This window comes from Schistosoma haematobium, chromosome ZW (genome assembly GCF_000699445.3).
Source record: "Schistosoma haematobium chromosome ZW, whole genome shotgun sequence".
Lineage (NCBI taxonomy): Eukaryota > Metazoa > Platyhelminthes > Trematoda > Strigeidida > Schistosomatidae > Schistosoma > Schistosoma haematobium.
In genome coordinates this window covers 87,802,649-87,826,405 of record NC_067195.1, presented here as the reverse complement: position 1 = coordinate 87,826,405, position 23,757 = coordinate 87,802,649, and the positions used below count along the sequence as shown (strand labels likewise).

General features: G+C 40.3%; 1 protein-coding gene across 3 annotated transcripts in view; it reads left to right on the top strand.

Annotated features, from left to right (window-relative positions):
• The first annotated feature begins 961 nt into the window (after positions 1 to 961).
• GTF2H2 (General transcription factor IIH subunit 2) overlaps positions 962 to 23,757 on the top strand; it is an 85,793-nt gene continuing 62,997 nt past the window's right edge. For 2 of the 3 annotated variants that reach the window (XM_051212619.1, XM_051212621.1), the window contains exons 1-5: positions 962 to 1,197; positions 4,683 to 5,149; positions 6,046 to 6,277; positions 11,649 to 11,990; positions 17,330 to 17,906. Coding sequence is in view for 2 of the 3 variants with exons in the window: in XM_051212621.1 (XP_051072811.1) it covers positions 1,192 to 1,197; positions 4,683 to 5,149; positions 6,046 to 6,277; positions 11,649 to 11,990; positions 17,330 to 17,906 (1,624 nt within the window). In the remaining variant the exon portion in view is untranslated. Of the gene's footprint in view, positions 5,150 to 6,045; positions 6,278 to 11,648; positions 11,991 to 17,329; positions 17,907 to 23,757 lie in introns of all 3 variants that reach the window. The other variant, XM_051212620.1, reaches the window with a different exon arrangement.

Below are 23,757 nucleotides of genomic sequence, written 5' to 3'. Positions count from 1 at the left end.
TTAATTCTATGAAAAATAGCTGATCTGTCGCTATGATCAGTTTTCGATTTTTCAACCACTTTTACGGGGGCAGGTTTCCCTTTTATATCAATACTTTTCTTTCTTACAACCTTCACCCATTCGTCAACGCTGCTGGTAGAAGCAATAGCAGTTGCGTCAAACCTAGTGTTGGGTTTTGGGGGGTTGTCGACGACCTGAGGGGTCGTGTTATGTTTACCATTTGAAACCGATCGAGCCTTGCGATTGCGGCTCCTAGGTGTTTCCTGTTGGATCCCATCTGGGAGACGGGGAACAGAAGACCCTACTTTTCTTGAGCTTTTTTTTAAGGCAGGCCCCTTTGAAGACTGCTTTTCCTTCTTTGACGGACGTGAGTCATCTATCACCGGACTCACCTTAGTTTCCTTCACATTGATTTGCGTGTCAACAGATCGAGTGCTGTTTGACGCGTTCCGACTATGCTTTTTGAAACACTTCTTTGCAGCATCAACCGGTGAGATGGCCTCGGTTAACAAGCCGTTTGCATCCGAGCAACACTGTTGACAAAGCCACACACAACCCTTCTTACTGAACCGTTTGAAAGCAGCAGGCGTTAAGTTCGTGCAAACTTCGTGGTACCAGCCTTTGCACTCGTCGCACTGCATGCCGCTTTCAACAGGATAACGACAACCCGGACGTTGGCAACTGCTTTTTTTACACTGTCCGGTCATTTAGGAGGGGTTTTTTCAATATGCGATGATACCCAGAAACAAAAAAATTATCAATGACCAAAAAAAGTGAAGAGCTGTAGATTGCTAAACCAAAGGTACTAACAGATACAGTTGAAAAAGAGGTACTAAAGAGTACCAACGACAAAAACAGTAAAAACGATACTTTAGTCGAATACTTTAACTGAAATAAATTCAATTAAAGTGAAAAACAGTAGTCTTGATACGTAATAAACGATCAAAACAATGAAATTTACTCAGCGAGGAAAAATACCACTGTCTTTTTTAAATAGCGCGCGTGAGAACCATTTAAACCATTTGAAACGTAATACGTTTTTGTAATTGAACGACTTCTCTAACTTTTGGCGACACTGATTTTCCCTGAAAAGACCATTCTGTGACAAGGAATCTATTGAAATAGTCCGGTTGGCATTGTATATTGAATGGAGATGAGCATGACGAGCTTTCAAAATCGGCGTAACTGGAGATGAAGGTTGTATCGTGTTTTTACTACAAAACAGTCTGCTTTTATTTTTTGCCAGTCTATCCCCAAAACTAGTCATCCTTCAAATATTGAAAATTGCTTTCATAATTCGATGTTGGTTTGTTTTTGTTCTCTGAATACTCATTTTATACGGTCACTATTATAAGACTTCTAATATTATATTCGTTGCTTTTTAAATTCACTTGTTCTACATCGAATTTTGACATTGAAGTACACACTGTAGTTCGACAGGGCTCTCTATTATCCCATTAGGGAATTTTCAGAACAACAACTTGCGTCTGGATGCAGATTTGTGAATGGTATAAATATACTAAATTAACTACTTTAAATGAAATAATAGCTAACAAGGAATTAATTTTAAAGCAAAAGTTGCCAGTGAAAATTTATGGGATCTCGGTGAATGGTTGTTTCAGAGCAATTCATTACTATTCAGCCTTTAGTAATAAATGTGATAGGTTGATCAATTCTTGGCGGCCAAACCAAAACATGGCACAAGTCCATGAAGTCACTAACAAGTGGACTGAGTCATGTTGGTAGGTGTAGACTACCTGGTTGGGGACCGCGAGATGATAGCAACCGATGGTTAGAGACCCTGAATGACATGGCTCGAAATTGTTTGCAATGGCGCAGGTGCATCCAGTCTTTGTGTTCTCTCAGATTCTAATCTTCTGAATTCTTCATGTCCCTTTTTTCCTCTTTCCAAATTTATTTCACTGTATTATACTCTTTAAATAACATCTCCAAACCCTAATTTTCCCGATTACTGCTTATACTCTTATTACCTCTACCACTACGGGATTTGAATCGACAACTGCATCTCTGTGCTATTGTGGTGTGGCAACTCGAACTGATGTACGTACGTACGAAGTTCTACGTTGTTACTGACTGACGTTAATTCTTGCAAATTGTTCTTCAATAAAGGACCAGCTTCTTCTTGATAATGTTAAATGGTGGCGTTGATAGCAGTTGTTTGTGTAGGGCGTCCCAGTCATTGACTACTCAATGAGAAATACGGGACCCCACACCGAGTTTATTAGTTCGCAGTTTTGAACCTTGTTTCTCTGGCTTCGAAGGTTATCGGTGCTACGGGCAGCAAAAAGATAAGATACATATCAGCTTTAAAATGTTGGACGATTCATTAAGGTGAAATAAAAAGGTTAATTATACATATTGAAGGTCAAGCTTGTGCTGTGAGGTTGGGTTTTATCCCTGTTTTTTTGTTAAGAATTAACATCAGCTACTACTCAACAAAACTCTGACACTTGTTTATAAACTTTGAGAGGTTAAGTATGTAATTTGTGGTCGTGACAGATTGGGAAAATATTATCGTACTGCACAATCGCCTCAGACTCTGGATTTAATAATGAGACTATAATTTACGGACTACCTTTATTTATTTATTTATTTAAACACAAATATTGGTACAGGAGGGCACCAAATATATATGCGCCACACAAAACAATGAGAATTTGCAGAGAAGGAAGAAAAGGCAAGGAGCGTAAAAAAAACGATAACGAACAGATTAGTGTAAGGTAGTGTAATAATAATGGGGGAAACAGAAACGTACACTCAGAAGAGATCTTTCAGTTAAGGTAGAAGCAACCACTTATGAAGAAAGTAAAAGGTTACAGCAGAATAGCCACTGGCTTCTATTCTGAGCCATATCTGATAACGTCTCTACTCGAGAACGTTTAGATAGAACCGAATTTCCACCATAGACGAGCTGCTGTATAAGTCGAAAAATAAGGATAGACAGAGTAAGAATAAAAGAGAGTGAATAAATGACGTAGTAAATAATAACAATAGTAATAATAATAATGTGAATCGTTTGATTAATAGTTGAAGCAAGAAAAGTATTTTCCATAATTATCGACAGTTCCTCATATTTGTGTGCGGGCTGTGATACTGCTCGGATGCCCAGACCGAAGCAGGTGGTTATCTTAGGGGGCCACACCCCGAGCCTTCGACCTGAAGGTCTGATTCACAAGGCAGTGGAGCATCGTAAGGAGATGCAGTCCCATGGTAGCCAGTGACCAACGATTGGTTCATACGCTCTTTGTTCCCGCAGGATACTGGAGCCCATGTGCACCATTGGTTTGGAATCCAGTTAAAGCGCCGGACATTCGCTTTTCGCCCTTTCATTTTCGTAAACAACACCCCCGCCACGAGAAGGCGGGGTGACGCTAAAGTGACTGAGAAAATTTACTCTAACGGGTGTCAGGAGAGGGTTATAAATTAGCACGCGGAACCAGGATTGGCATTGAGATCTGGAATTTAGGGTTTTTATCGCAAACTGACGTAAGCTATAATGCCAGAATGCTATTTAACCATATATAAATTGGTGAATTTCGCGACGAAATCCCAAACTTGCTGTCTTTAATCTTATTGGTTCATCCATAAATTATAGTCTCGTCCATTTAATCCTATCAAATACTTTAACACAATCTGTATCATGAGCAGGAATTTCTTGTTGTTTTGGCTTGAGCACACTGTCATACTTACCATTTAGTTAAATAGTAGATTCTTAAAAATCAATTTCATAGATTGTAAAATTCAAACATTGGCATCTATTCACTTATTTCATAATTACACATAAGCCATCTTTCATTGCGTTTCCAATTTCATACGACATCCTATGGAATGTTATCTTTCTTCTAATGTTCCTACTCTAGCCCAGTGGTATAATGCACTTTATTACGTTAAGAAAATTCTTAAGCAAAAATTACGAAAATCATATACGTTCCCTACAAAAGTTGACATTTTTAATGTGCCTGTTAACTTTGTTACTCAAGACAGACTTTCTCTGAATAATTAGAATTTACAAAAGCTCTAATTTTAAATTTTCACTGACTCTAGTGTCATATGATGTACGTTCCACTATGCGTTAAGTTTTATTGTGAGAGGACTTGAAAAAAAGTGTTTCAGTCACCATATGTCAGTCGGGTCTTTGTAATGGCTCTATCTGACCACAACGACAACGAAGTTGCTACCGTATGAAGGCAATCAATTATCAAAACCTTGATGCTCCGTCAGTGAAATAATCTAATTTTCGATCAGCTTGCTGAGTAATCACAAGGTAAAGTTCAGTTTTTACCATGCAGTAAATGAAAAGCCTTATCACTAGTATTAACTGAAACGGGCAACAAGCAAAATAAATTGAGGTGGTGGGGAGTATTTGTAACTCAGGTGGGTGAATTTGGTGGTTTTGTTCTTTGAGCTGGATGGCTTGGTCTTGGAGCTTTCATCGTTTCTCTGAACAACAACATCAGCACGAACTTCAGGTAGACGTTTGTGCTGATGATGTTATTCAGAAGAACGATGAAATCTCCACAACCAAACCATCCAGATCAGAGAACAAAACTCCACCAAGAAAATAAGCTGTAGAAGTTATATTTAGTCATGATATAAAAACTTAGTTTAAAAAATTTTTGTTGGGCTAATTATGTTCTTTCTAATATCTACGCATTTTTTAGGATGTCAAGCCTTATCCAGTTGATCCATCTTATTCTGACCCACCAGTTGTTGAAACAGACTATTCAACATGGGGAATAGTCAAAGCTGTTCAGTATGGAATTACAAAACGAGTCATTGAGTTGGTGGAACCATCAGATCCACAACTAGCGGGTTATGATGTCAACCAACTGGATGATGAGGATGTCTCGCTGCTACACTGGGCCGCCATAAACAACCGTTTAGCGATTGCTCGTTATCTTCTATCGAAAGGTGCAATAATAGATAGACCAGGTGGTCATCTTGCTGCAACCCCACTTCACTGGGCTATTAGGCAATCACACTTAAGTATGGTACACTTCCTTATGCAAAGGGGCGCTGATCCAACGTTTATGGATAATACTGGTCTAGGATGTTTTCATGTTGCAATACAAATGGGAAATGTCCCAATTATCGTTTATTTGCTTTCTCATGGGGTCAATGTTGATACGTAAGTACATAAGCACGCATATTCATGATTACCAGATTATATTTTTTTGTAATATACAATTACCGCAGACTCGTACCAGTTATTTCAGCATAATATTATTAACCTCGTCGTTTACGTATTTGGTATGAGGACTTCAGCTAACGTACATTTGTGTAAGGCTTTAGGCTGACGGGTTTGTTTCATTTCCGGCTTTCAAATACAAAGTTTTATGCGTGTCTAATGATTAATATATATTTGATTAATTTCTATGATAATTTTATTTGTGTCTCAATTGATACAAATAAACTCGCATGTCCGTATTTCAGCAATTTGACTATCAGTCTTTGATCCAGCATTATCTAGATTTTAAATGTATATAGTATCTTCATGACACTATACATATGGCTTAAAACCTAGTGCTTGTATAGGCTTTGTGTATGGTTGCCAGAAGTTACATGGAAATTACTAGGGTTGTCGGTTTGCATAATAACAATCTTAATAAAGGTAACCCTTTGTGTGAGGGATGAAATTTGGTTATCAGGGTCACTATAACTGTGACAGTATCTTATCTGTAGTTTAATAATTGAAATTCATACCCTTAACTAGAACAACAAACCCACGATCTGGGTTTACTAGACATCATTATAATGTTCACAACACTTTCTTTGGAATTCTATGGCTTCTCCATTATGTCATTGTAACAGTAGCCATAACTCTACTAAAACAATAAACTCAGGGTCTTCTAAAAGATTTCAGTTAGTGACTGAAAATATTGGGTACATCTGATCAAAAATGGTATAACTAACTACTTAGTGTTCAGTCACTTAAAATGTCCTGTTTTTTGAGGTTTTTATTTCAATCATCTGCAATTTTCTTGACTGTGGTAATAATTATGACTTTCCTTTTCAACATTTTAGTCGAGATGGTAATGGGCTCACTCCATTAATGATAGCTTGTATGCATGTACGATCAGTTGATATTTTTCGTTTGTTAATCTCATATGGTGCAAATTTGCGATTAACTGATTCACATGGCAACACTGCAGCACATTATTCTGTTCAGTTCGCTAATTTCCAAGCTGTCGTACAATTAGATAAGGGTGATATTGACTGGAATGCATTGAATGATGAAAACAAAACACCGTATGAGGTAACTTTCTTTTCATTAGTATATACAAATTGCTTTTAATCCTCCAATTTCAATAATCGGTGTTGGACTCGATGAAAAAGCGTGGAAGCTTGAAACAATAACTTTGTAGCCATGATTGTACAGTTCTGTTTAGAAAGAGCAGCATAAAACAAATGTTAGAATTTTATGCATTCAACATCTTTAATTAAACTTCATTGTTAAGTAGCATAATGTACATCAAGCTCAGTTCATAAAGTTATCCTGTCTACACAAAATTAAATGCTTCAATTTGAATTCGAAGCAACAAACCTTTGACCTGTTAGTTGAATAGTTGGTCAACCTAGATTAGTAAAGCTTGACTACTTTATTCATAAAGCAGTTTCATTCGATTTAGTTGATAATTATACTTAGGTGTCTTAGAAATGTCTGGGGATTTTTACATTGTACCGACTTCCACACTTAACGTTCCAATTCAAATGCTCTGAAGGCTAACAGAGAATCCAAAATGTTTCTGTTCAGTAGAGTCGATCACTTTTAAAAATTGGAGAGATTGAATGGATGTATGCGAATAAACTGATGTGGAACTTTCCACCCCGATCGAAGCTGCTACCTTGACGCGGTGGTCGGGCTTGCCTATCGTGATGACCCAACCGAGCTATATTGGCTGGAACATATGTTCCTGCAGGTTCTACCATGCCAGGCAGGTCGATTGGTGAACGGTAAGACTAAAAGCAGCAACTCAAGGTCTGAGGGCGAAGTCGTACTGCTGACTGCAGAGGGGTGTGACAGCAGTAAGGTGTTTCCCTCGGACATCCAGCATGACAGCGATGCTGCCTTCCCACAAGGAGGGGTGGGGTTAGAAAAGGTCGACCCTAAAAATGTCACACCTCACCTTACCTCACGGATTTCCGTCTCGGGCGGTAAGGCCCTTTGAAAAACGGAGCTAACACGTCAAAAACCTTCCACAAAAAGGCCGTGCGCGACCGGCCTCAAGCAGTTGTCCCTTGGGCTCTGCGGTCACGCTCCCAGGTCGTCAAGACCAACACTAATCCAATTTCCTTTTCAGGTTCCTCAAGAAATACCCTTTGACGGTGTGGGCAGCCGGGAAGTGACATCAGCCCTCGTACCCGTGACAGCACAAGAGACCAAGTTGGTCACATTCAAATCTTTCCTACACCTTTTAATACCTCTCTTATCTCCCCGACTAACCCTCCCCACGTCTCTTTATCACCTCGCACCGCTAGGGCAAACGATTCGAGTACGTGGAACGCCATTCCTGGTCTCCTGAAACCACGCTCTAAACTACACGTAGGAGCTTTTAACGTCCGAACACTTTGCCAAATAGGACAGCAGGCTTCCTTAGCTAAAACTTTAGAATCTCGCGCCATCGATGTGTGCTGCGTCTCCGAAACGCGCATACAGGATCCGAGTAGCATCATTCATTTGACCTCATTATGCCAAAATAAAGAACCAACTCGATTTACGCTTCGTGTATCTGGAAGCCCTGATTCTGCTTCCCGTGGCCTCGCTGGCGTAGGTATAGCATTGAGTCCTAGGGCAGAACTAGCTCTCTTAGAGTGGATCCCAGTGGACAGTCGTTTGTGCGCTGTCCGACTGAACGGAACAGTAAGGATCCGAAAAGATAGGGACACTCGTCGTTGCCTCTTCGTCGTCTCTGCCTATTCTCCCACTGACTGCAGCTCAGATGATGTAAAAGATGAGTTTTACAGAAAGCTTTCGGACCTTCTCCGAAAAGCTAAGCGCTCGGATGTAGTAATAGTGGCCGGTGACTTTAATGCTCAAGTAGGTAAACTAAGTGATAGGGAAAGACACCCAGGTGGATCTTATGGTGTCGTGGCTCAAAGAACAGATAATGGCGACCGTCTGTTGCAGCTATGCTCAGATAACCGCCTGTTCCTTGCAAATAGTAACTTTAAGCATAAGGAAAAATATCTTTTAACATGGCGACCCCTAATTCGTCCCAACGTTGGACCCAAATAGATCACATCGCTATCAGCCACCGATGGAGGGGCTCGATAGAAGACTGTCGCTCATTCTGGAGCACATGCCTAGATTCAGATCATGCTCTAGTGCGAGCGCGTATTTGCTTGCGTCTTACTGGACGTAGGAAAGACGCTGCAAGGAAACCTCTTAGGGGCCTACTTACTGATAGTCAAGCTAAGAGTATATTTCAGGAACAACTAGGAAAACAGTTAGCCAGCCATGTATGTGATGCCCATCCCGATGCAGCATGGAATGATATCCGAAAAGCTGTGGAAACAGCAGTGATATCTGCTAGTACGGTAACCCGTAAGGTTAGGGAGCAACACTGGATTTCAGCAGCATCTATCTCACTGATAGATGCTCGGAAACTCATTCCACCTAGCTCTGAACATAGTGAAGAGCGGAGTCAGCTTAAGCGCAAGCTGACAAGAAGTCTACGCAATGATCGCGAACAGTGGTGGGTAGCGAAAGCAAGAGAGATGGAAAAGGCAGCGGCAATAGGTAATAGCAGACAATTGTTCAGACTTGTTAAGGAAACCGGAATTAGGAACCCGACCGTTAGCGAAACAATCTCAGAGAAAGATGGACATATTATTCATTCTCAATCCAGGAGATTGGATCGATCGATAGGCAAAACACTTTAGGGATCAGTTCAACTGGCCTTCAGCCACACTTCGGTTTCCCACGATCTCTAGTCAACCTGAATGGCAAGTTAGTGTAGGTCCTTCGACTCTTTACGAAGTTGAAAAAGCCATAGGAAATCTGAAACGAGGGAGAGCAGCAGGCCCTGACAAGTTTGCTCCTGAGATTTTTAAGGATGGTGGTCCAGTATTAGCAATGAGATTAACCGAGGTCTTAGGTAGAATTTGGGGAACTGGACGTAATCCCATCTGACTGGTCTCAATCACTGATTGTGCCAGTCTATAAGAAAGGACAAAAGTCCTCTTGTGACAATCACAGAGGAATCAGTTTGACTAATATAGTGTCTAAAATATTAACTTCAATAATACTTCGACGCCTAACTAAAGCTCGTGAAGAGCAGACTAGAGAAAATCAGGCTGGTTTTCGACCTGGACGTGGTTGTATAGACCAGATATTCACACTACGTCAGGTTCTAGAACACAGACACACATTCAGACGCCCCACAATGGTAGTATTTCTCGATCTTAAGGCGGCATTCGTCTCTGTTGATCGTGAGGTTCTATGGCAGTGTTCGTCACTGAAAGGAGTACCAACGAAGTACATTAAGCTTGTAGAGGCTCTCTACTCGAACACAACTGGTAGAGTGAGAGCTTATGGCGAACTGTCATCAGAATTGATTACCTCAAGTGGTGTTCGTCAGGGCTGTCCACTCTCCCCATTCTTGTTCAACTTTGTGGTCGACGTACTTTTAGAGATAACACTCTCCTCATCTAAATTTACAGGGGTTGAACTTCTACCGGGAGGTTCACTTGTTGACTTAGAATATGCAGATGACATAGTTTTATTTGGTGAAGACGCTGACAAAATGCAGAGTCTTCTGACCACTCTAAGCAACAATGCAAGCATGTTCGGGATGCGATTCTCTTCCTCGAAATGCAAAATGTTGCTTCAGGATTGGGTTACATCGACACCCGAACTAGTGATAGGGAGTGAAGTAATTGAGTGTGTCGACCGCTTCACTTATCTTGGAAGTCTCATCAGCCCTTGTGGTCTGGTGTGTGACGAAATCTCAGCACGGATACAGAAGGCTCGACTAGCCTTTGCCAACTTGCGTCATTTATGGCGTAGGCGAGATATCCGTCTATCAACCAAAGGACGTGTTTACTGCGCAGCAGTTCGTTCCGTCCTACTTTATGGTAGTGAAACATGGCCGGTAAGAGTAGAGGATATCCGTAGGCTACTAGTATTTGATCATAGGTGTCTTCGAAACATTGCTCGTATATCATGGGACCATCAAGTAAGTAACACAGTTGTTAGGAAACGGGTACTAGGTAAGGATGGAAAATCAATTGATGAAGTAGTGAAACTTCATCAGTTGAGATGGCTGGGACACGTGTTACGTATGCCCAACGACCGACTGCCTCGACGTGCTATGTTCAGTGGTATAGGATTAGGTTGGAAGAAAGCTAGGGGCGGCCAAACCAAAACATGGCACAAGTCCATGAAGTCACTGACAAGTGGACTGAGTCATGTTGGTAGGTGTAGACTAGCTGGTTGGGGACCGCGAGATGATAGCAACCGATGGTTAGAGACCCTGAATGACATGGCTCAAAATCGTTTGCAATGGCGCAGGTGCATCCACTCTCTGTGTTCTCCCAAATTTTGATCTCCTTATTCCTCGTCTCTTTTTTTTCTCCTCTCAAATTTATTTCACTGTATTATACTCTTTAAATAACATCTCCAAACCCTAATTTTCCCGATTACTGCTTATACTCTTATTACCTCTACCACTACGGGATTTGAATCGACAACTGCATCTCTGTGCTATTGTGGTGTGGCAACTTGAACTGATGTACGTACGTACGAAGTTCTACGTTGTTACTGACTGACTGACTGGAACTTTCCAGTTTGAAATATTTCGTAGATCATATTGTTAAAATTTAAAATAGGGTCAGTCTTTCTAATTAAACAGTGGTCATTTAATTAGACTACTGAGTTAGAATAACCAACTTTTGTTCAGACAATAGTTTTGTTATTGTTAACGTTTGAAATTCTTAGCTGATTTCATCTTAATAGACTAAATGGTTCATTGTAAAAGTTCCCATACTTTTCAGTGTTACGCTTGCTATGACTTAAACGAATCAATATCCAGAGTTGCTTAAGTAATAACATAGATTATCTTAAGTTTTGGTGTGACGTATTGAGTTCTCTAGTACATGTCACTTTTACTAATCAGTCTCACAATTAACTCACAGAAAACTGCTTTATGAGTACGATTAAGCATATAAAATGAGAAAAATAGGTGTATGTAGCTTGCTAAGTTTATGCGATTCATGTACTCAGATTTTCGACCGTTCATTGTGTGCTAACGGTGGCAATACAATCCAACTTCTGAGGCAGAGTCTAAAGCTTCGACCAAGTGACAGATTAAAATCGAATGTGATAAGTACTAATCCACCGCTTAACACACTTTGTTAATAAGGGATAATACAGTAAGCAGAAATCTGTCCGAGGATTCCTACCAGTATCTGCAATGATCCATTTAATCTAAACACCTCATTAGTGTTTAATACTAAATGAATGTTATAATTTTCAAGTTATTTTATGGGGAAACTCAACATTGTGTTAATTGTCCTAGTGTTATGAAATTTGTGTAACTTATGTTCATTTCTATTTGCAAATATGGTGAACTTGTTACTGTCTTATACTATCAACTTTCATACCTCTGTCTATAAATATTTTCAAGGTTCGTGTAGTTCCATGGTTAACAGATCGTGTCAAACAAATGGCAAATGTACAGAGTATAATGAATTCGTCGCACCGTTTCTCGCGTTTAGGCTTATCAATGCTACATTATTCACCTGTATGGCGTCAACGAATAACAATTATGCTTCCACCATTAATTCTTATTACTTGCGGTCTACTTATAAATTGGGATATACCATCTACATTATATCATTTAAATTTTGCCGATCAATCGTCAAAGATTTCATCATGGATAATATATTCCACCAAATTTCTTTTATTACTGTTATTATCATTTACAGCACGTTTTATTATTGATCGATTCTCAGATCATAAGTCACAGGTGAGTTATGAAGACGAGATCAGGGGATGAGGATAACGTGAACATTTTGATTCATTATTACACCTTTCAATAGTCCTGTATATTTATGGGTGTTTTTATGTTATCCCTATAAAAATATTTCCACATGGATTGGTGGTGGTGCTGGGTCTGATGTTTGTGCTGGTTCGGGCTCGTTAACAAAGCTTATCTACAGTACTAAGAGAATTACGTCTCCCCCGCCACATGAGATTTCTACCTACATTATTCAGCTTCAAGCTGTAATTTAGAGTGAGACAGTCAGACACTAATGGTTAACTTTAGTACATAGGTTTGTGCACGTATTAATTTGTGTTATTATTACACCTGTTATATGAAAGGTTATTCGTGAATACACTGTAGCTCACATCAGTGTTGAGTCAGTCAGTCAGTCAGCTACAACGTAGGACCAAGCACATATATGTAACGGTCTAAGTTGCCATACCTCATTAGCACAGCAAAATGAACACCGGGTTCATACTTACTTACTTTACTTACACCTGTTACTCCTCGTGAAGGAGCATAGGTCGCTCACCAGCATTCTCCATCCAACCCTGTCCTGGGCAATCCTTTCCAGCTCCTTCCAGTTGTAATTCATCCTTTTCATATCTGCTTCTATTATCCGACGTAATGTGTTCTTTGGCCTTCCTCTTTTCCGCTTCCCTTCAGGATTCCAAGTTAGAGCTTGCCTCGTGATGCAGTTTGACGATTTGCGTAATGTATGTCCTATCCATTTCCATCGTCTTTTCCTAATTTCCTCTTCAGCTGGAAGTTGGTTTGTTCTCTCCCACACAAGGCTATTGCTGATGGTATCCGGCCAATGGATGTTGAGTATCTTGCGTAGACAGATATTTATAAATACTTGTACTTTCTTGATTGTGGTTGTTGTAGTTCTCCAAGTTTCAGCTCCATACAGTAGAATTGCCTTGACGTTCGTATTGAAGATTCTCACTTTGATATTGGTTGAAAGTTGTTTTGAGTTCCATATGTTCTTCAATTGTAGGAATGCGGCCCTTGCTTTGCCAATCCTCGCCTTTACGTCTGCATCTGAACCTCCATGTCTATCGACGATGCTTCCCAGATATGTGAAGGATTCTACATCTTCCAGAGTTTCGCCATCAAGAGTGATTGGATTACTGTTCTCCGCTTTGAATTTGAGGACCTTGGTTTTCCCTTTGTGTATACTGAGGCCTACTGATGCAGAGACTGCTGCTACATTGGCTGTCTTCATCTGCATCTGTTCGTGTGTACGTGATAGGAGGGCTAGGTCATCTGCGAAGTCCAGATCGTCTAATTGGTTCTGAGCTGTCCATTGTATTCCGTGTTTTCCTTCAGATGTCGAGGTCTTCATAATCCAGTCGACCACCAGAAGAAAGAGGAAGGGAGAGAGTAAACAGCCTTGTCTGTATCCGGCTCTTACTTGGAATGCATCTGTCAGCTGTCCTCCATGCACTACTTTGCACTGTAGTCCGTCGTATGAGTTCCGGATAATACTGACAATCTTCTCAGGAACTCCGTAGTGTCGAAGAAGTTTCCATAATGTCCTCCTATCTACACTGTCGAATGCCTTTTCATAATCAATGAAGTTGATGTATAGTGACGAGTTCCACTCAACTGATTGTTCGACGATGATCCGTAGTGTTGCAATTTGGTCTGTGCACGACCGATCCTTTCGGAATCCAGCTTGTTGATCTCGAAGTTGGGCATCTACTGCATCCTTCATCCGGTTCAGCAACACCCTGTTGAAGACTTTCCCTGGTATTGACAGTAGTGTAATGCCTCTGTAGTTTTCACATTTGCTCAGATCTCCTTTCTTTGGAATCTTGATGAGGTGTCCTTCTTTCCAGTCCATTGGCACTTGTTCCTCCTCCCAAATCTTTTTGAATAGAGGGTAAAGCATGCTTGTGGTTACTTCGACGTCTGATTTCAGTGCTTCAGCTGGTATGTTGTCGAGTCCTGCTGCTTTCCCGTTCTTGATTTGTCTGACGGCCATTCTAATTTCTTCCGTCGTTGGTGGGTTGACATCTATAGGAAGATCTGTGTGTGCTGCTTCGATGTTCGGTGGATTCATTGGAGCCGGCCTATTCAGGAGTTCCTCGAAGTATTCTACCCATCTGTTTCGCTGTTGTTGAATTTCAGTGATTGGCTTGTCTTCTTTGTCTTTGACCGGCCTCTCTGGTTTACTGTATTTCCCTGATAGTTTCTTCGTTGTATCGTAGAGCTGTTTCATATTTCCTTCTCTAGCAGCTTTTTCTGCCGTCGTTGCTAATTCTTCCACGTATTTCTTCCTGTCGGCTCTAATGCTCCTCTTCACTTGTTTGTTTGCTTCTATGTATTCAGCTTGTGCTTGGACTTTCTCTGCTCGTGTTCGGCTGTTGTTAATTGCTGTCTTCTTGTTCTTCCTTTCTTTGATCTTGTCCAGTGTTTCTATAGAGATCCATTCCTTATGATGGTGTTTCTTTAGGCCCAGAACCTCTTGACACGTTGAAGTCAATGTTTCTTTGATGCCTTTCCAGTTGTCCTCCATGGTAGTTTCTTCTTCCTTCAGTAGATCTTGAAAGGCTTGGAATCTGTTGTTGAGAGCTATCTTGAATTCATTGAGTTTGTCAGTATCTCGAAGGAAGGCTGTATTGAACCTTTGTATTGCTGTTTGTCCACTTGTCCAGTTCTTTTTTAGCTTCAGTTTTAAATTGGCTACAACTAGGTGGTGATCTGAAGCTACGTCAGCTCCTCTCCTGGTTCTCACATCTTCCATTGTCCTTCGGAATTTTTATTGATGCAAATATGATCTATCTGGTTCTCTGTAGTGTGGTCCGGTGAGATCCATGTAGCCTTGTGTATACGTTTGTGTGGAAATATTGTGCCTCCTATGACCGATTTGCTGAATGCACATAGATTTGCAAATCTTTCTCCATTTTCGTTCCTCTCTCCCAGTCCATGTCGTCCCATAATATCTTCATATCCAGTGTTGTCTATTCCGACCTTGGCATTTAGATCTCCCATCAGAATGGTGAGGTCCTTTCTTGAGCATTTCTCTATGATTGACTGCAGCCGCTCGTAGAATTGATCTTTAATGTCGTCGTTGCTATCATTGGTGGGTGCATAACATTGGATAATATTCATTAAGATCCCCTCCTTCTTTGTTTTGAATGATGCTTTGATGATTCTGGATCCGTGGGATTCCCATCCTACAAGTGCATTTCGTGCTACTTTGGACAGCATTAGAGCAACTCCCTGTGTGTGTGGAGCATTTTCCTCTTCGTGACCGGAGTATAGCAGCATCTCTCCCGTAGCTAGCCTTTTCTGTCCAGCTTGAGTCCAGTGGGTTTCGCTGATTCCCAGTACTGCCAAGTTGTATCTCCTCATTTCCGTTGCTATTTGGCTGGTCTTCCCGGTTTCCCACATTGTTCTAACGTTCCATGTACCTATAAAAATTTTTGCTCTGGTTGTTAGAAGGGGCATCGGCCTCGTGGCTTCCGAAGGAATTCGGCTTTCACCATGAAGCGTCATAATTCTTCTAAATGAAGACCTTCTAACTCTCAGGGCAGAGTTAAAATGGTTTGAATTATTTTTCTGGTAAGCATTTTTTTAGCGAGTTAGTTTTCTACGGGATGGGGACGCTAACCCCATGCCCAACCCTCCTCCTTTACCCGGGCTTGGGACCGGCAGTAACTCTAGAAGAGCTACAGGCGGAGTTACCGGGTTCATAGAAGTAGTTAATTCAATGACGGTAATATATAAAAGAAAGATTGCATATAAGGATATAGTACAGGAGGAAAGAATTAGTACGCAGAAAGATATGAAGCGGTTTTAATCTCATAGTTTAAAGGAAGACAGTGTACACACCGACGCCATTGTGATCGATTCTGAGCCATGTCACCAAGAGTTTCCAACCATTGATTACGATGAGTATATATATATATATATATATATATATATATATATATATATATATATATATTGCCGAACGAGTCGTTGAATCCAGTCTCTGAGACTTTACAAATAAATTCTTCCACCTTGGCGATTAAGTCATAATTTGAAAATATTTTTTTGGTGCAAACTTAATACACGCAATGCTTAGAAAATGAAGTTTATGTGATGTGATACTAGATTAGGTCCCGTGAAATCTTTTCCTATATCCAGTGTATTAAACTTTATAAGGTGTTTTGTTTTGATTACTGAACTTACTTCTTGATAAACACACCATAAGAGTTAAATTTTGAATTAACAACAGAGGTAGCTAGAGATGAACGAAAAGATTTTGACAGTCTAATCTCCAAAGCTATCCATCACCATCATTGGTACCACCCGATCGTAAAAAAACGGTAATATGCTGGCTAAGGCACCTGTTTTTCATTCATCGTTATTTTCAAGTTCTAATCGCCCCTACTTTGTTTTAAGAAACATAATCGTATAATCAACCATCACACCGAATATGTTTGACTTGAGCCGAGTGTATGAACGTACACTTGGCAGATCGGTTACATTATGATTTATGTCCTAGGTACTTTATTTTATTTATTTATTTATTTTAACACATAGATATTGGTATAAGGAGGCACCAAATAGATATGCACCACACAAATCTCATTTGATATGTGCGAGGGCTGTGATACTCCTCGGGTGCCCAAACTGAAGCAGTTGGTTTTCCTAGGAAACCACACCCGGAGCCTTCGACCTGAAGGTCTGATCCACAAGGCAGTGGAGCATCGTGGGGAGATGTAGTCCCATGGTAGCCGGTGACCAGTAATTGGTTCATACGCCATTTGTTCCTTCAGGATCTTGGAGACCATGTGGAACATTGGTTTGAAATCTGGGTTTTCCAACTCCTCTAGGTGGACTCTCCGTGTCCACCAACCCGGTAAAAGCGCTGGACATTCGCTTTACGTCATCTCAATTTCGTGAACAACAGTAATGCCGCGAGAAGGTAGTGAGTAGGACTTCCCTGTCAGAGGCTATATACGCGTGGCAATGTGAGAGCATTTGGAGAGGGAGAGTTGACTCTCCCCACTCTCGGCCGTACAAAGGCATTTGAGGGCTTGACTTTCATTCAATAGTTTATAGGTTCGCCTATCGCTTTATCTACGCTGCTATGACCAACTGGATCGTATCACTAGCTCTAGCACACAAAACAATGTCACACAAGGTTGAGTTTACGAGTTTTGACTACGTAAATGATTCAAAATTCATTTTGTCAATGTTTTCTTGAATGTCTAAAATTAATTCTTTGTTACATATGTATTAACTGTTTCTGTATAATAAGGCATTTGTATATATATATTTCATAGTATGTGTTTATTTTCATTTCCTTTTTATTGGATAAGGCTGTAATGCTGTTCAGTTTAGCAACAAGTACAAAATTGTTATTAACTACAACATATTTATTTCACATCACATTACGTACACCGAATCATTGGGTGTTGCATCTCTGGTTTCTATTCTTTATTACTATGCTGTGGACAACATTTATTCTATGCTGTACAAAAAATCCTGGCTACGTAGATGAAATTATTAAAAAAGAATGTCAACAAGATACTATTGCTCAATTACTTGATGAAGTGTTGAATAATACAAATGATTTAACATTAGCAAATAACAATCAAGAAGAATCTTCGTCATCAACATTATCAATCAATCCATTACAACGTTTCTGTACAACTTGTTTTATACGTAAACCGTTAAGATCAAAGCATTGTTCAACATGTGATCGATGTGTAGCACGATTCGATCATCATTGTCCATGGATATATAATTGTGTTGGAATGAAGAATCATTTTTATTTTATTATATATTTATTATCGACCAGTGTTTCATGCAACCTATTTATGTTGGGTACTATTGTTTATTGGCAAAATGAATTCAGTTGTCTACCGAATACACCACTAACATCCGGGAAAACTGGTATGTTTATTCATAAAATTTTTATGTGTACATATGCCTAACATCGATTCATGATGTCCTCCGAAATAAGAAAGCTAGGGCCTGTCGAACCATTCATGACATTAATCTGTGAAGTCATTTACTAGTAGTCTGAGCCTTGTGGATAGGTACAAACTACCTGATTGAAGTTCATGCGATCATCATGTTCAGTTATTAGAGGTGTACCAAAGAAGTACATAAACTTTGTACAGGCTCTCTACTCAAACAACACTGGGCATATCAGTGCTTACGGCGAACTGTAATCGGAATTGATAAGTGGTGTTCTTCAACTGTCGGCTTTTTTCATTTTTATGTAAATTTGTTTTATACATTCTTTCATTGGTAATTGTCTTACCGTCTGACTTTCCACAGGTTGATCTTTTATCAGGAGATTCACTTACTGAATTAGAATATGCAGAGGACATAGTTTTGTTTGATAGAGATGTTGGTAAAAATACACAGTCTTTTGAAAAACTTTAGCAACAATGTGAGCATGTTTGGGATGAGTTTCACTCCCTGCGAATGCAAAATGTTGCTTCAGCACTGATATGCATCACTACCAGGATTAATGATAGAAATTACAGTAGTCGTGCGTATCGATCACCCCTAGCATTCGACCATAGGTGTCTTCGAAGCGTTTCTCGTATATTTTGGGATCATCAAGTTAGCAGTTCTGAAGTTAACTGCACAGTAATAGGTAAGCATAACAAATCGCTAGACGAGTTAGTGGTTCAGAATCGTTCCCAATGGTGCAGGTGCATTTTCTCTCTTTATCTTCTCTTAGATCTTGAATTTCATATTTATTTTATAATTCCTATTTCTCAAGTTTATTCTCTCTTCTCTAATCATATTTTTGATGTTCAATCTTCTTTACCATCACTGATACTACTACTTATACTATTTTGGCTTGTTTTTAAACCGCATATTCATTGCTGGTTGAATTTCAAGCGTTTAGTTGGTTTACTTCAATACTAGAGCTCAGTTTATAAATGGGAGATCCAACACTATTTCTGTTGTTTGTTTAGAAATTCCCTCCATTATTAATAATGTTGCCGTATGTTGGATCTTTTGTGTGTGTGTGTGTGTGTATGGTTGTCGCTGAATATAGTAATTTTACCTTAAATAAAAACGGTTAACCATAAGTATTTTATATTTAATCTATGTAATTACTAATACTTTACTATAACTGAGATCATCATATGGCTATGATTCTTATTACGTTTAGTAATACAAAAAGTATAAAAGACATTGGGTGAAATACTGAGATTCATTTTGACTCAAATACAAACTGACAAGGATATCACACTACAACACAATACAACAGAATGTAATGTATGCAAAATAAGGTTAAATTTACGAAATTAATCACTTTATATTAGTGTGTTGGTCTATAATAAACAGAATGCAATCCAACTAATGATGATCAACTTAAAGCATTACGCAATATGTTCAATGTAAACTTTTTTAAAGATTGTAGTATTAAGTTGCATTCGATTTAAAGTTTCTCAAGTTACCTTACTTTTGACAGTTTTTACATGTATGTCTAAATGGTGATATGCAACTACGTGGTCCGTTGTTTGGCCACCTCAGATATAGTTTCTAAACATAGTGAGTACTAACCCTCTGTGGGTTTTTTTTCAATGTTTGTGCTATGGCGCGTACATCTCCGAATATATTACAAAAAATTTGAAACTAAACTTGCAGAAGGTTTTCCACAATGCAGTTCCTCGTTATTTGCTCGAATGTGGATTTGATGTTGTTGTTTCGAAGTCTTTTAAAATAATCGGTAAACAGAGAAATTCAAATTTATTGTGTTTTGATATAACTTGCAGTAAAAAGATTTAGTGTGGCGTATATGTATCTGGTGGCTCCTTGTACCAATATTTGTGTTCAAATAAATAAATAATATATATATAAGTTATCAATCTTCTTCCCCGATGACCCCGTTTTCATGAGACTATTACGTAAGATTTCTAATATCTTGGTTCTTAATTCTGAGCTTTATTTAACTATTCCATATTTCTAAATATTATTTCTTAATGTCACATAATATGTTTTTGACTCCGATAAACCTGTTTCCATACTGTTCTAGAATATTCGCATGTTTAACCTATAAATAAGCAAACGTCTAAATAATATTAGTTCTATCATAATATTGTCCGTTAGTATTATTTTATCTCCACGTAATTAACTTCATATATTCCAGAAGTTTCCAATGTGAGGTATGCGCACTTGTTTCGTCTTCGTCTTTAATATTGGGATTATAGATTGTAAGCAGCTGAGGAGAAACCACGAAATGAATTCATGTTATTCTGCTAAGATATTTGTTCTTTCTTTCTTTAAGTATAATAATATAATATTGAAATTCAAGACTTTGGAGATGTATGAATTAAGCCATGTCAACTAGTGTTTCCAACCATTGATCACAATTAACTTTCATATCCAAACTAATTGGTCTGTGATTCTTCTCATGACTTAGTAGTCCTTCAGTAAATGATCTCATTGATTGATGCCTTGTCATAGTTTTCCTCCTATCTATAACTTCCCCATTGTTTATGAACCTCTACCACTACGGGATTTGAATTGTCAACTACATCTCTATGCTAATGTGGTATGACAACTCGAGCTGATGTACGCACGTACGAAGTTCTACGTTGTTACTAACTCCCGACCGTTGTTGCTACCTTGACGTGGTGGTCGGGCTTGCCTATCGTGGTGAAGCAACCGAGCTATATTGGCTGGAACAACCGTTCCTCAAGGTCCTACCATGTCAGACAGGTCGGTTGAAGAGCGGTAAGACTAAAAGCAACAAACCCAAGGTCCGAAGGCGAAGTCGTACTGCTGACTGTACAGAGGTGTGACAGCAGTAAGGTGTTTCCTTCAGACAACCAGCATGACAGCGATGCTGCCTTCCCACAAGGAGGGGTGGGGTTAGAAAAGGTCGACCTTAAAAATGCACACCTTACCTTACCTCACGGATTTCCGTCTCCGGCGGTAAGGCCCTTTGAAGAACGGAGCTAACACGTCACAAACCTCTCACGAAAAGGCCGTGCGCGACCGGCCTCAAGCAGTTGTCCCTTGGGCACTGCGGTCACGCTCTCAGGTCACTGAGACCGCCTCTAATCCAATTTCCTTTTCAGGTACCTCCAGAAGAACCCTTCCACGGTGTGGGCAACCGGGAAGTGATAACCGCCCTCATACCTCTAACAGCACTCGAGACCACTGTATTCATAATCAACCTTCCTCTTCAATTCCTATTATTCCTCGTACATCGACTTTCAACCCTAAACTTCCTCCTTCGGCTTCCTCCTCAAGTGTCACCATAGCCAACGATTCTAGTGCTCAAAACACTGTCCCAGGTCTACTGAAACCTCGCTCCAAACTACACATTGGAGCCTTCAACGTACGCACCCTATGTCAAATCGGTCAGCAGGCTTCCTTGGCTAAAACCCTAGAGTCTCTTTCCATTGATGTATGCTGTGTCTTCGAAACACACATACAGGATTCCAGTGTGGTCATTCACTTGACCTCACCTCGGCAAAACGGAGAGCCAACGAGATACACCCTACGTGTATCTGGTGACCCGATGGCCAGTTCTCGTGGACTGGCAGGTGTAGGCATAGCACTAAGCATGAGGGCGGAACAAGCACTGCTAGAGTGGATCCCCGTCAACAGTCGTCTATGTGCTGTTCGGCTAAACGGCTCCGTAAGAACTCGGAAGGATAGGGACACACGTCGTTGCCTTTTCGTCGTTTCTGCCTACGCTCCCACTGACTGCAGCTCAGATGAAGTGAAAGATGAATTTTACAGAAAGCTATCTGAACTTCTTCAGAAAGCTAAACGCTCAGACATAGTACTCGTAGCAGGCGACTTTAATGCCCAGGTAGGTAGTTTAAACCAAACAGAAAGGCATTTAGGTGGATATTTTAGCATTCCGGCACAGCGAACAGATAATGGTGACCGTCTGCTGCAACTGTGCTCAGACAATCGCTTATTTTTAGCAAACACAAATTTTAAGCATAAGGAGAGATATCGTCTAACATGGCGACCCCCTACACCAAACCAACGATGGACTCAAATAGACCATATTGCCATCAGTCATCGTTGGAGAGGGTCGATAGAAGATTGTCGCTCATTCTGGAGTACCTGCTTGGACTCCGACCACGCCCTAATACGGGCACGCATCTGCTTGCGTTTCTCTGGACGCAAAAAAGCCACATTAAAAAGACCCATTAGAACTGAGTTGAGTAACGGGAAAACCAAAAATAGGTTCCAAGAACAACTAAGTTCACACTTAGGTAGTTCTGAAGACGAGGCTGACCCAGATGTTGCTTGGAAAGACATACAAGCAGCTGTGGAAGCAGCAGTGACATCTATTAGCGACTTAAACCACAAGGTTACAAAGAACCAGTGGATTTCTTCAAAGTCTATCACACTGATGGATTCTCGCGAACTCGTCCCATCAGGTTCCGAACATGATGAAGAGCGACAACAAATCAGATCTAGGTTAAGAAAGCGTCTAAGGAACGACCGTGAGCAGTGGTGGGCAATGAAAGCAAAAGAGATGGAAAAGGCGGCGACTATAGGGAACACAAGACAGCTTTACAGACTAATAAAGGAAACTGGAATTAATAATTCAAGTGTAAGTGAGATTATATCGGAAAAAGGCGATACTCTCATCTGCTCCCAGTCCAGACGTTTAGAACGATGGGCGGAACATTTCAGAGAACAGTTCAGCTGGCCTTCAGCTACTCTACAACTACCCTCCATTCCCAGACAGTGTGAATTGAAGTAGGTCCCCCAACTCTATCAGAAGTTCAAAAGGCTATAGCTCATCTGAAACGAGGAAGGGCAGCTGGTCCAGATAGATTGGCTCTAGAGGTCTTTGAGGATGGTGGTCCAATTTTAGCGACTAGGTTGACTAATATTTTAGCTAAAATCTGGGAGTTAGACGTTATCCCATCTAACTGGTCACAATCACTTATCGTCCCAATATATAAGAAAGGGTCAAAATCATCCTGTGACAACCACAGAGGGATTAGTTTAACTAATATAATATCTAAAATACTAGCCTCGATAATTATCAGACGCCTAACTAAGACTCGTGAACTGCAAACACGAGAGAATCAAGCTGGCTTTAGACCTGGTCGTGGCTGCATCGACCACATATTCATCATTCGTCAGATTCTAGAACACAGGCATACTTATCGGCTTCCGACAATGGTGGTCTTTCTCGACTTAAAAGCAGCATTTGACTCGGTAGACCGCGAGATTCTGTGGCAGTGTCTGTCATTAAAAGGCGTACCTCAGAAGTACATAAACCTTGTGAAGGCTCTTTACTCGAACACTACTAGTCGAGTCAGAGCTTATGGCGAACTGTCATCTACTTTTGCAACCTCAAGTGGTGTCCGTCAAGGCTGTCCACTTTCTCCATTTTTGTTTAACTTCATCATAGATCTACTGATGGAAATAACTTTCTCGTCGACTGAGTTCTCGGGTATTGATCTCCTACCAGGAGGTCCACTTATCGACTTAGAGTACGCAGATGACATAATCCTGTTTGGTGAAGACGCTGACAAAATGCAGAGTCTTCTGGTAGCACTGAGCAACAATGCCAGGATGTTTGGAATGCGCTTCTCTCCCTCTAAATGCAAGTTGTTGCTTCAGGATTGGTCTGCGTTAACACCTGAACTAAGGATAGGGAGTGAAGTAGTCGAACGCGTTGACAACTTCACTTATCTTGGAAGTCTGATCAGCCCTAATGGGTTGGTGTCTGACGAAATCTTAGCACGGATTCGAAAAGCTCGTTTGGCTTTTGCCAACTTACGTCACC